At 45.3% G+C, this 14,013-nt stretch overlaps 1 protein-coding gene across 1 annotated transcript; it reads right to left on the bottom strand.

The window, feature by feature from the left end:
• Positions 1-220: 220 nt before the first annotated feature.
• Positions 221-13,739, bottom strand: LOC311124578 (plexin-A2-like; the record flags this gene model as incomplete). The annotated part of the gene is made up of 3 exons (XM_084198694.1): positions 12,430-13,739; positions 3,473-3,655; positions 221-352 (listed from the first exon to the last, which is right to left on the bottom strand). Exons 1-3 carry the CDS (start codon positions 13,651-13,653, stop codon positions 221-223), a joined length of 1,539 nt encoding a protein of 512 aa, XP_084054820.1. The 5' UTR covers positions 13,654-13,739.
• Positions 13,740-14,013: the final 274 nt, after the last annotated feature.

Below are 14,013 nucleotides of genomic sequence, written 5' to 3'. Positions count from 1 at the left end.
CTACCTCCCTCTCTCACTCTTCCTCTACCTCCCTCTCTCACTCTCTGATCTGGGGGAGGGGAATGCAGTGGAATGCCAGCTTCCTTATGCAAGGATGAGGCTCCAGCACTGCTATGCTGTATCACCTCACCTACCATACATAACATCCTGCAAACCTATAGCCCTGTCCTGCTATGTAGTGCTGTGCACTGGTCCCCATGGCCTGCCTGGCAACAGCTTATCAGCCTGCTGCAGTGGGAAAAAGCAGAGCAGGGGCTGGGACTGCAGTGGAAGAGAGCAGGGGCTGGGACTGGGAGGCTGGGGCTGGGGCAGGGACTAGCGATCCTCTCCTCAGGTCCTCCATGCCTCCCGCCTGGGCGACACACAAGGGTGGAGTAGTGCTGAGCGATTAACAGAAATGTAGGTTATTTTTCGGTTTTTAAACAACAAATTGACCGATGTCGGTTAAATTATTTAAATTCCATTTTGTTCTTTATTTTCTTTCTGTGAGCTCAATGCACACATCGCACAATTTCTCAAGAGATTAATCAGATCCAGCCTGAACTGTGCGATGTAGTAGGGAGTTCCAACAGGCCAATATTCTACTTAGTTTAGCACATAAAACATGGTAATTAACTTAAATGAACATAATCCATTCCGCATCTACTTGTCCGGTCTGTGTTGCTTTTACGACTGCTACTATGGAAGAGAGAAGAGTGCGCTATCGTGAGGTTATATAGAGAGCAGCTGTTGCTTCGCAAGGTATTACTACCTGAAAATACATGATCTAAGTGACTGATAGTTGGTATTCAGCAGTCATTAAAAGTATGCCTTATTTACTTTGAAGAACTACAAAATAGTACATTTGTCAGACAGCATAGGCAGCAGCTCTATAGAGATGAGATGATGACTTGGAATTAAATAATAAAGTCATCAAATAAAACAAATGTAATATGCAAAACAACATTTTATTAAAGTAAAGTAATGTGAATAACTGATGGTTAATAAGTGATAAGCAGTAATGGGCAGTCACTACCATGATGGGACTTTTATCAATTGTTTTATTCTGCGTTGTTACAGCATTCAACCCACATCATGCATGTTTCTTTTTTTATAATCGAACCGAAACCGAACCGACCTCAAAAAGCACTAATCGCTTAGCACTAGGGTGGGGGTAACCCCCTAAACACACAGCCACCACACGCTACCAAGCAGCCTCATCCTCTCCCCTCTCTCTTTGTCATGAATGGATCAGACTCCATGCTTGAACAGGCTGAACATACAGGCTTCCAGGATTTTCTCTCCCAGTCAGGCAGCCAGTGAACCAGCCAGCCAGGCAGTAAGGCAGTGGACGGTGGAGCTGTGTCTCTCGCTGTGCCTCCTGATATCCTGGATAAATCCTCATCCATGCTATGGTTACTGTGGTAACAGTCATGATGCTGTGGATGTGAGAGAGGAGATGACGGTACCAGCACCAGACAGCCAGGCAGCCATGATGGTTCACTTTGCGTGGCATTGTCATACATGGAGACTGGGAGAGGATGTGAAGAGAAGACACATACTGTACAGTGGGGGGGGGAAGTATTTAGTCAGCCACCAATTGTGCAAGTTCTCCCACTTAAAAAGATGAGAGAGGCCTGTAATTTTCATCATAGGTACACGTCAACTATGACAGACAAAATGAGATTTTTTTCCTCCAGAAAATCACATTGTAGGATTTTAATGAATTTATTTGCAAATGATGGTGGAAAATAAGTATTTGGTCAATAACAAAAGTTTCTCAATACTTTGTTATATACCCTTTGTTGGCAATGACACAGGTCAAACGTTTTCTGTAAGTCTTCACAAGGTTTTCACACACTGTTGCTGGTATTTTGGCCCATTCCTCCATGCAGATCTCCTCTAGAGCAGTGATGTTTTGGGGCTGTCGCTGGGCAACACGGACTTTCAACTCCCTCCAAAGATTTTCTATGGGGTTGAGATCTGGAGACTGGTTAGGCCACTCCAGGACCTTGAAATGCTTCTTACGAAGCCACTCCTTCGTTGCCCGGTCGGTGTGTTTGGGATCATTGTCATGCTGAAAGACCCAGCCATGTTTCATCTTCAATGCCCTTGCTGATGGAAGGAGGTTTTCACTCAAAATCTCACGATACATGGCCCCATTCATTCTTTCCTTTACACGGATCAGTCGTCCTGGTCCCTTTGCAGAAAAACAGCCCCAAAGCATGATGTTTCCACCCCCATGCTTCACAGTAGGTATGTTGTTCTTTGGATGCAACTCAGCATTCTTTGTCCTCCAAACACGACGAGTTGAGTTTTTACCAAAAAGTTACATTTTCTACAAATTCCTTGGAGGGGGGGGAACTCTCCCCCTGTCACATTGCCATACCCTAGGTTTAGCTGAAATTACGACCCTGTCAGCAAGGCAGCCTCAACAGCTGTAAACACAGGGAGCTCTTCTAGATTACACATACATAATTTGGCTGTCACCGCACTTCAATACCCAAAAAGCCCTGACTGTGTAATACCAGGTTAACAATTGTATTATGATGAATTTGCCAACTTCTCCCACCACGCAACACGCTCCACTTTCTCCATCATCATTCAAATCTAACCATGCATAATAGCCACCTGAGCCACTACAGTAGGTGCTCTTTATGCTGCTTTGTTTTGGTGGCGGTGGGGTGAAATGTGACATTTGAGGACTGTCTGCCCTTAAAGCTACAGTCTAAGATCTGGGAATCTATTCAATTGTCATTTAAATTCTATTTTTTTCAAATCCCAGACTGTAGCTTTAACCGACATCATTGTCTGTTTGCTCCAGCAGAGACTGCAGGTCGGAGTTTGTGTGGGCCTGCTCTCTCTAGCCTCCCCTCTCTCTGTGTCTCAGGGAGATAGGTGCCTATTAAAATTAATGGGCCGGTGGAGGTTATTCAGCACGGCCACCACGGGCAGAGCTCATTCCACAAGGGGAACATAATTAGCACTACAGAGGAACGACACCCCCCCACACACACACACACCCTGCCACCCTACACCCCTGCCCACCTGCCCAACTGTCACAGGACCAGAAGCATTAAATATGGAGGAGAAAGGTTTATCTTCTCCTCACCACCATAATGTGCTCCATCCATTCAGTCCCTTGAATAGAATACTACCACTTCAGTGTCTGAGGACCAGTTAGTGGACAGACAGCCTGCTCAGTCTCCAGAGGCCACGGCTTCAACAGTGATGAAGTGCTTCACAATCACTTTAAATGAACCTTGAACTTGAACTGGGAGACGAGAATAGCTAGAGGACTTTTTCAATAGCTGAATGAGCTGGAGAAGACTGCACAGAACAGAGTGCAATTGAGAGGCGTCATCGATGGCCTATGCTCCCTAAAGAGCGATGTCCCTAGGTAAGTCAGTATTTTAGAAGTCCAAGCTGTGGCTGACGATAACTGATGGTAACTGACCATAACTGCCGGGAACTGACAGTAACGGTAACTTACCTTTTTGAGGCGTCCGCTCTTGGTACCGACGAAGGCCACACAGTATCCGTTGTAGACGTAGGAGGTGACGGAGGTCATGCGGTCCCGTGTCTCCGTGTAGAGGGTGTGTCCCGTCACCAGCTGAGAGCCACCAAGGGGCTGGTTGATGTCCAGACCACAGAACGAGTCATCGATGGGCACCGGCTGGAGGAGAGAGAGGAGAGAGAGAAGGGGTTAGATATGGGGAGGGAGGGAGGGAGGGAGGGAGGGAGGGAGGGAGGGAGGGAGAAAGAGATACTATAGAGAGAGGCAGGGTCAAAGGGTGAGAGAGTGAGGGTTCTATGAAGAGAGAGAGAGTAGGATCAGAGAGAGGTGGAGGTGTTATACTAGTGAATCCTGCTGTAGCCTACCAGACAGACGTTCTGCTGCCTTTCTGTTCCACTTGGTAGACATGTCTCTGCTGTGCTTGACCGAGCCCCACCTTGCACTCACCCTGCCTCATCACACAGGTATATGATAACTTCAGGGCAAGAGGAGGAGAGCATGCTAACTTCTACCATACAGAGCTTCTCTACTCTGTACAGTGATGGAATGGAATGGACAGGTAAACAATAACTAGAGAATCTGACTTGTGACCTGACTTTCGCCCATCCAAGAGAAAAATGACCTGTCAAAATGACTGATAAAATCTCCTTCTCTACAGAAATATAAGAAACTACGCAGAATCCCGACGGTGCCATCAAAATATTTCAAACTCTCCTTAGTTGGGAATGGAATCAGAGGAGGGAGGGGCTAGGCTGTGGTGGTGATCCAGGTCAGGCCAGAGTGTGAGTGGCGGTGACAGTGGAGGAGGGATGGTGGCCTCAAAGTGCCATATAGAGTAAATGAGATGGCCAGGAGAGGGCTGGGGCTGGGAGGAGCATCATTCAGAGATATCAGGGCAGACAGACAGACAGACAGACAGACAGGCAGGCAGGCCAGGGCACAATGATCACTGACAGTGTGTATGTGTGTGTGTGTGTGTGTGTGTTGTGTGTGTGTTATTACAGATCAGGGCCGGGGACAGCCACACTGATCACTGACACACAGCCACTACAGCCCCAGGACCCGTCCTCCCTCGCTGCACTACACAACGCTACACTCGTAAAACCTTTACAACCAGCTCTGCTTTCCATGAGCGGAGCGAAAAGCAATAACGCTGATGGGCATAAACGCCTCAGCCTCGTAGGCGCGCCCTCTCAGTCCCAGCATAACCAACACCATTTCCTTTTATTCACAGCTCCCAAAATAGCATGGATGGAGGGGATGGAGAGATAGATAGTAGGCCCACTCCACTGTGATACAGGAGCTAAGCAGGAAAAAGGCAGCTAAATGCCTGTGATTAGCTGTGCTTATGTCTCTTAAACGGGGAAGGTAGAACATGTCTAAAATGATTAGAGCTGGTTTCTGTTTCTGCGTGCCGTGGAGTGGCCTTATCTAGGGATCTGTGTCTGTCACAGACAGAGAGAAACAGTCTGAATCAGATGAGCGATCTACAGTGGGAGCTATAAAAAGAAGCCTGAGAAACTAGCGTGTGTGACTGTGTCAGACACTAACTTATCAATAACTACTCCCGCAGACACCAATGGCATGTACAGACCGACACAGACTTTGCATCTGTTCCAAGGAGTCTCAGTCTGAGCATTTGGTTCTGATTATATCTAAATTGTTTGGATGATGTAGGTTTGGCTGCAAACCTAAATCCCTTTGGATCTCATGTAGTCGTGTTTTCCAAAAGCACCTTACTATGGATTGTGGGGGTTTATTGTTTATGGTCTATATACCAGGGATGGGCAACTTTAATAGGGATGTGGGACACAAAAAATCTGAACTCATCATCATACAAAACATTACGAACACCTGCTCTTTCCATGACATAGACTGACCAGGTGAATCCAGGTGAACGCTTTGATCCCTTATTGATGTCACTTGTTAAATCCACTTCAATCAGTGTAGATGAAGGGGAGGAGACAGGTTAAAGAAGGATTGTTAAGCCTTGAGATAACTGAGACATGGATTGTGTATGTGTGCCATTCAGAGGGTGAATGGGCAAAACAAAAGATTTAAGTGCCTTTGAACTGGGTATGTTAGAAGGTACCAGGCGAACTGGTTTGTGTCAAGAACTGCAAAGCTGCTGGGTTTTTCACGCTCAACAGTTTCCCGTGTGTATCAAGAATGTTCCACCACCCAAAGGACATCCAGTCAACTTGACACAACTGTGGGAAGCATTAGATTCAACATGGGCCAGCATCCTTGTAGAATGCTTTCGACACCTTGTAGAGTCCATGCCCTGACGAATTGAGGCTGTTCTGAGGGCAAAAGGGGGGGTGCAACTCAATATTAGGAAGGTGTTCCTAATGTTTGGTATACTCAGTGTATAAAGTGCATTTGGAAAGTATTCAGACCCCTTGACTTTTTCCACATTTTGTTACATTACAGCCTTATTGTACACACAATTCCCCATAATGACAAAGCAAACACAGGTTTTTAGATTCCTTTGCAAATGTATTACAAATAAAAAACGGAAATATCATATTTACATAAGTATTCAGACCCTTTACTCAGTACCTTGTTGAAGCACCTTTGGCAGCGATTACAGCCTTGAGTCTTCTTGGGTATGACGCTACACGTTTGGCACACCTGTATTCTTCTCTGCAGATCCTCTCAAGCTCTGTCAGGTTGGATGGGGAGCGTCGCTGCACAGCTATTTTCAGGTCTCTCCAGAGATGTTCAATCGGGTTCAAGTCCGGGCTCTGGATGGGCCACTCAAGGACATTCAGAGACTTGTCCCGAAGCCACTCCTGCAAGCCACTCCTGTCTTGGCTGTGTACTTAGGATTGTTGTCCTGTTGGAAGGTGAACCTTCGCTCCAGTCTGAGGTCCTGAGTGCTCTGGAGCAGGTTTTCATCAAGGATCTATCTGTACTTTGTTCCGTTCATCTTTCCCTCAATCCTCCGTTCATCTTTCCCTCGATCCTGACTAGTCTCCCAGTCTCTGCCGCTGAAAAACATCACCACAGCATGATGCTGCTACCACCATGCTTCACCGTAGAGATGGTGCCAGGTTTCCTCCAGACGTGACGCTTGGTATTCAGGACAATCTTGGATTCATCAGACCAGAGAATCTTGTTTTTCATGGTCTGTCCTTTAGATGCCTTTTGGCAAACTCCAAGCGGGCTGTCATGTGCCTTTTACTGAGGAGTGGCTTCCGTCTAGCCATAAAGGCCTGATTGGTGGTGTGCTGCAGAGATGGTTGTCCTTCTGGAAGGTTTTCCCATCTCCACAGAGGAACTCTGGAGCTCTGTCAGAATGACCATCGGGTTCTTGGTCACCTCCCTGACTAAGGCCCTTCTCCCCCGATTGCTCAGTTCGGCCAGCTCTAGGAAGAGGCTTGGTGGTTCCAAACTTCTTCCATTTAAGAATGATGGAGGCCACTGTGTTCTTTGGGACCTTCAATGCTGCAGACATTTTTTGGTACCCTTCACCACACCTGTGCCTCGGAGCTCTACGGACAATTCCTTCGACCTCATGGCTTGGTTTTTGCTCTGACATGCACTGTCAACTGTGGGACCTTATATAGACAGGTGTGTGCCTTTCCAAATCATGTCCAATCAATTGAATTTACCACAGGTGGACTCCAATCAAGTTGTAGAAACATCTCAAGGATGATCAATGGAAACAGGACGCACTTGAGCTCAATTTCGAGTCTCATAGCAGAGGGTCTGAATACTTATGTACAGTAAATAAGGTATTTCTGTTTTTTATATTTATATTTAATAAATTAGCAAACATTTCTAAAAACCTGTTTGCGTTTTGTTTTCAGCAGAAGCTGAAGCTCAGCTGGGTCATGCAGCAAGACAATGATCCAAAACACACAATCAAGTCTACATGAAAATGGCTAAATAGCAACAAATTTGAAGTTTGAGAATGGCCTAGTCAAAGTCCAGACCTAATTCCAATTGAGATATTATTGAGTGTAAGTGTGAAATTACTTTTTCACACAGGGGCATTGGGTGTTGAAATCAAATCAAATTGTATTCGCCACATGCGCTGAATACAACATTACAGTGAAATGCTTACTTACAAGCCCTTAACCAACAAACCAGTTTTTTATTTAAAAACAAAAACAAAACAAAAAAAACAAAAAACAAGTGTTAATAGATAAGTTAAAAATTAAAAAATTAAAATAGCAAAAGTGTTGCATAAATGAAATAATTATGTAATTGTTGTGTTATTTGTTCACTCAGGTTCCCTTTATCTAATATAAGGTTTTGGTTGAAGATCTGATAACATTCAGTATCAAAAATATGCAAAAGTAGAGAAAATTAGAAAGAGGACAAATACATTTTCACGGCACTACAGTATATATTATTATTTGTATTTCATTTTGGGGAAATTGGTCCGTGGGCCTACAAAAGTGGGGCCAGGCCACCAGTTGCCCATTCCTGGTTTATAGCAGTAAATTATTTCACTCTGGGATTAATCTGGTGCTAACAACATTGATTATCATTGCCAGAGTTGTGCTCTATAAATAGAATACCCCAATGACTGGTGGCATTAATCGATATTTAAGAATCACATAGCAGATCAAATGGACAGGGGGAGGGTGGTATATCCATGTCTGAACTTCAGATTTGTTCAGGCTTGTCTACTATTATGGTGATATTTTTTATACAAGATTATGTCTCAAATGCAAACAATGTTGATAGTAAAGTGAAGGTTACATTCACAGTTAAACATAGTTAAACTTCCTAAAGCAGAATCAGATGTGTGGACACTGATGTGAACAATAAGTGTCTGATTAGCCTTTCACACGGTCCCCCTCAACCTCCTGACCTCTAATTCCCATTACTACACTATGGGAAGCCCTAGCTAGGTGACATGGATGTGGACACGGGTTCATCTCCATCTCAGGAGACCGTCAGGATCAATAGTGGACCCTCCTATTTAGACACACATGCTTGTGAGTATGGTTGAGTAGCCAATGACCATGGAGAGAGAAAGAGAGAGTGACACCAGCTGAATATGTGAGCCCCATCAGTGTTACTCCACATACACAGGAAGGCGTGGTATGACTGTGAGCTTCCAGACAGTATAGACCAAGTCTGACCTTCACGTAAAGTTTTTTTTTTCAATACATTTTCGCTACAAGAGTTTATTTTAACATTCAGGACTAGTGTATTGAGAACATTTATTTATTTTCCCTTTAGGAAAGTAGCTGTGCATAGAACCTCAAGCCTCTATTAGAAAAACAACCATGCCGCTTGAGGGAGATTGAAAGAAAACACAGTCAAGGTTAGCATACCAGAGGACATATGCAGCTGTTGGGGTGTAATGTGTATGGGCTTTCAGAGTTCTTCATCTGTTGACGTCTATCTGCATAATCCATTAAACACCATTGATTCATTGACCAGTCATTGACAGACAGCAAGAAATAGTATTTACATGCTACATCTCTTTATCTGCTGGGCTAGCCACTAGACACATTTCCTTGGCTAGCAGAGAACAGAGGAGAGGAGGGTTAATACTATGGAATGCAGCTCGGAGTACTTAAGGAACATTCTTAATGAGGGCTGCTGAACTGAAAGAGATAGGAGAGAATGGTATAGGAGGTCTAGGTAGTGATGATGGTCCCACTGGGGGCTGAAAGCAGATTCTCCTGGGCCCAGCTTTTCAAATGTTATCTATCTGGATTTCACCTACCGGATAGGATTAAATAGAAATATAATGAATAGAATGGACAAATCATTGACTTGAATGGGGACTCATTGACTTGAATGGGGACTATACATTTAATCCTATCCGGTAAGTGAAATCCAGATAGATAACTTTTGAAAAACTGGGCCCTGAGGACTAGAGAGGCTATAGTAGATCTGATCTGACTCCCACGGTGAGAGAGTGAAAGCCTTTACATCCTCCCCTCTCTCTCTCTCTCTCTCTCTCTCTCTCTCTCTCTCTCTCTCTCTCTCTCTCTCTCCCTCCTTCCCTATCTCCCTTCCCCACTTCGCTCTCTCTCTCCCTCCCTCTCTCCCCCTCCTTCGCTCTCTCCCCCTCCTTCGCTCTCTCCCCCTCCCTCCCTCTCCCCCTCCCTCCCTCTCTCACCCTCCCTCTATCTCTCTCTCTCTCTCTCTGTGGTGCTAATGAAACCGAACAGTGCAGACCCCAGATAACGTCTCCCTCCGCCTGACAATCACCTCTGACATTGCACTAATGGGGAATTTAGTGATGTTAATAAAAGCGGTCAATAGAGTGCCCCGGGGGGACTAGTACAAAGGCAACCACACACTTCTGATCTCGCCGGGGATATCATTAATAAGTCAAAAAATATATAATCCTCTGTATACCCCAAACCCATCCCCCGGCCCACACATACACTACATACAGTCATTAACATAAACACAGACTCACAGAAGACACACAAAAGACACACACACACACTTTCGAAATGAGACACTTGCACTCGAAGGCAATCACTAACAAGCATGCCTAGCCTATAGTCTTCGCACACAGACATGTACACCCTACATGTCGTAGAGACTAAACACTTAGGCCTATAGTCATTAGTGTTCATAATTCCCCTTTTAATTCATATTAGCAATTAAAGACCAAAGACATGGAGGAGCAGGCAGGACAGACGCCTTGTGGGACTGAATTAAAATAAGGAAACAGAACTGTGGCTGACAAGATGCTACTGTAGATATGTGGCTTCGTATTAGAGAACAGGGATTTCAGAGAGGAGGGGATGGCTTGTGATCTGGCTGCTGGCACACTAAATGAGCTTGCCTTCTCTCTTTCTTTCCCTCCCTCTCGCGCTCTCTCTCGTCTGCTCTCTTTCTCCCCATCTCCTCCCCCTTCTCCCTCCCCATCTTCGAGGGCAAAGAGTGTTTATTTGGATTGCATTGGAGTAGAATATAATCACTTTTGTGGTTGCCAAGGAAAATAAATCCCCTCCTTAATTTGTGAATATTTCTCAGTCATTCAGATAGTCTTTAATGTGCCTGTTCTGCTCCCCGGAGCTGCAAAACAATTCATCCTAATTACACGTAGTGTGAGAATGATATGATAAAGGGAAATGTTGTATCCCTGCAAAGTAGAGCAGTCAAAGGCAGTTATCTTGATTGCTGTGTTTGTTATTATTTTGACTGTGTGCATCCACCATAGTTCCTCTCAGACTCAACCTTGTGGTTTCTAGGGTCATTGGTGAGCTGTGGTTGCTTCCCTGTTGTTTAATGTCTAGAGGAAACATTAGAGCTGTAGCCTGAAATCCAGACTTGTTTTGTGCTAACATTCCACTCCTTGTACTCCGTGTAATATGCCAAATATGGAGTGGCAAGGAGTGGAATGTTAGCACAAACAGACTGGTACACATGCTATTAGAGCTGAGTTTAGCTGAGGAATGGCTCTGTAAGCTATTACCAGCGGTAACCTCAGTAGACTACAGTCAGTGTAAAATGTAAATGAATTATTCTGCTGGCTTTCTACATTGAACTGAGGCTGATGAGAACTCCCAGTGGAAGGGAGCTGTCTGCTTCTTGGTAAGTGAAAGTTGAGGTGTGAATGGAAACAGAGGCTGAATAATGATGTCTGGTTTGGTTTCACTGTATTAATATCTACAATAGCCTTGGACTTGCACTGTGTAAGATGAGTCTAGCACTATTGTACATTGTTCTCTGTAGAAATGGTAACATACCATGACTCTACTGAGCCAAAATGGACATTGTATGATTACAGAGAGAGAAATATGCACTATTTACAGTATGTGCTTGAACTTTGCACTATTTACAGTATGTGTTTGAACTATGCACTATTTACAGTATGTGTTTGAACTATGCACTATTTACAGTATGTGTTTGAACTATGCACTACTTACAGTATGTGAGTTTGAACTATGCACTACTTACAGTATGTGAGTTTGAACTATGCACTATTTACTGTATGTGTGTTTGAACTATGCACTATTTACAGTATGTGTTTGAACTATGCACTATTTACAGTATGTGTTTGAACTATGCACTATTTACAGTATGTGTTTGAACTATGCACTATTTACAGTATGTGTTTGAACTATGCACTACTTACAGTATGTGAGTTTGAACTATGCACTACTTACAGTATGTGAGTTTGAACTATGCACTATTTACTGTATGTGTGTTTGAACTATGCACTATTTACAGTATGTGTTTGAACTATGCACTATTTACAGTATGTTAGTTTGAACTATGCACTATTTACAGTATGTGTTTGAACTATGCACTATTTACAGTATGTGTTTTGAACTATGCACTATTTACAGTATGTGTTTGAACTATGCACTATTTACAGTATGTGTTTGAACTATGCACTATTTACAGTATGTGTGTTTGAACTATGCACTATTTACAGTATGTGTTTGAACTATGCACTATTTACAGTATGTGTTTGAACTATGCACTATTTACAGTATGTGTGTTTGAACTATGCACTATTTACAGTATGTTGTTTGAACTATGCACTATTTACAGTATGTGTTTGAACTATGCACTATTTACAGTATGTGTGTTTGAACTATGCACTATTTACAGTATGTGTTTGAACTATGCACTATTTACAGTATGTGTTTGAACTATGCACTACTTACAGTATGTGAGTTTGAACTATGCACTATTTACAGTATGTTTGAACTATGCACTATTTACAGTATGTGTTTGAACTATGCACTATTTACAGTATGTATGTTTGAACTATGCACTATTTACAGTATGTGTTTGAACTATGCACTATTTACAGTATGTGTTTGAACCATGCACTATTTACAGTATGCGTTTCTCTGTAATTCTGTAACCTCTGAAAGGGCCTTATTCAACTCACCGTCTTGGTGCACTGCATGTGCTTCCCCAGCAGTGTGTGTGTGTGTGTGTGTGTGCATGCATGCATCCTTGCGTGCGTCTCCTCTGTAACTCACCGCTTTAGTGCACTGCACGTCTTTCCCCAGAAGCCAGTTGAGCTCCAGGTTGCCCTCTCCCTGGTAGCAGGACTGCAGGCGCTCCTTGATGCGGGCGTTGATGTCCTTGATGGTGAACACGCAGAGCGCCGAGTCATCTGGCGGCTGGTGGTACTGCTTCTGGCCCTTGGAGAACACGGTGAAGAGCACGTCGTCCGTAGCACTGATGTTCAGCGAGGCGGCCAGCACGCGGCCCGGCTTGGCTAGGTAGGCGGCCTGCAGGAGACGGTACTCCACGCCGTTCCTCACGCAGCCCACGGGTAAGGAGACGTACGAGTGGAACTTGTGGTCGTCCTTGCAGAGGCGTACGATGCGCGAGGTGTAGAAGAGATCGTTGGAGGATCCACCTGATGACATGCTGTTCTCCGGTGTCTCGGGCTGGACGGTCAGGAAATAGACGAAGGATCCGCTGGCGAAGCCGTACACATAGTAGATGTCGAAGTGGTACACCAGCGCCAGCGTGTCTGACGGGATCTTTATCAGAGATGAAACGAAGTCCGTGTGGAGCTCGTAGTCTAGCATGGCTGAGGACTCTGGGTCGCGTGGCAGCTTACGGCTAGAAATGGTAGGGAAGTAGTCCTGCTTGCCGTCTACTGCCGTCCCGATGAAGAGAGTCCCGTCCTGGCCATGGGAGGGCACGATGACCCCGTACATGGTGCCTGTCTGGTTGACGCTGGAGAGGTAGTGCTCTTTCTTATGGGATGGCTCCACTAGGATAAACAGGTCGTCCAGACGAAGGAGTTTACAGACTCCCTGGTAGAGGCTACCGCAGGCCAACAGGCGGTTCTGGCTGTAGTCTATGAGGAGCAGCTTGTTGACGTTGTTAGTGGAGGTCAGGGGTTCAGAGCAGGGCTGGACGATGAGGGGTGGGTAGCAGGCCTTGTTATCATCCTCAGGGCCTGTGTCGTGGGACACCATCAGGGTCAGGTTGCCTGATAGCTTGTAGACACGGTTGACTGCTCCGATGTAGAGCGCCCCCGTTGTCTGGTGGACCGTCAGATGGTTGAAGGCCCACTCCCGGCGCTCTGGGTGGAAGCTGGTGAAGGTGGTCTGGCCTTGGCACACGGTGGCAGCGACAGCTAACACCCAGCAGCCCAGCATGGCCAGCACAGCGCCCCCTCTAGGGCCCGCTGGGAATGTCCTGCCGCTGTATTGTGTGACCCGCCGCGACCGCCGGCCCTCCATACCTCTAGGGGCTCTGCAACAAGGCAACAGCAGACTGAACAGGGGTAGGATGGAGGAGGAGTGGGAGGGAGGCTACCTTCCTCTTTGTGTTCTCAAAGGTTCACGCTTTTATCTTCACCAGGGTCTTCACATGTTTCTGAAAGAGAGAAAGAGAGAGAGGTGGGTGAATAAACGAAAGTTAGCACATTGTGACTCACACTCACAGTCAAAGGGGAAGCAGATAAAAACTGACGGAAAATGCATTTCATTCGGTTCCTCCTGCTGCTTTAGAAGGTCAGGAGTTCACCCTGGCCAAGGCGATGAGTTAGGGAACAGTAGAATGAATGCTGACAGAAGACATTGGCAGAAAACCTTTATCGC

Source organism: Coregonus lavaretus, assembly GCF_964263955.1.
Source record: "Coregonus lavaretus genome assembly, contig: HAP1_SCAFFOLD_2475, whole genome shotgun sequence".
In the NCBI taxonomy this organism is placed as follows: domain Eukaryota; kingdom Metazoa; phylum Chordata; class Actinopteri; order Salmoniformes; family Salmonidae; genus Coregonus; species Coregonus lavaretus.
The sequence above is the reverse complement of the archived record's forward strand: the minus strand, read 5'-3'. Positions and strand labels throughout refer to the sequence as shown.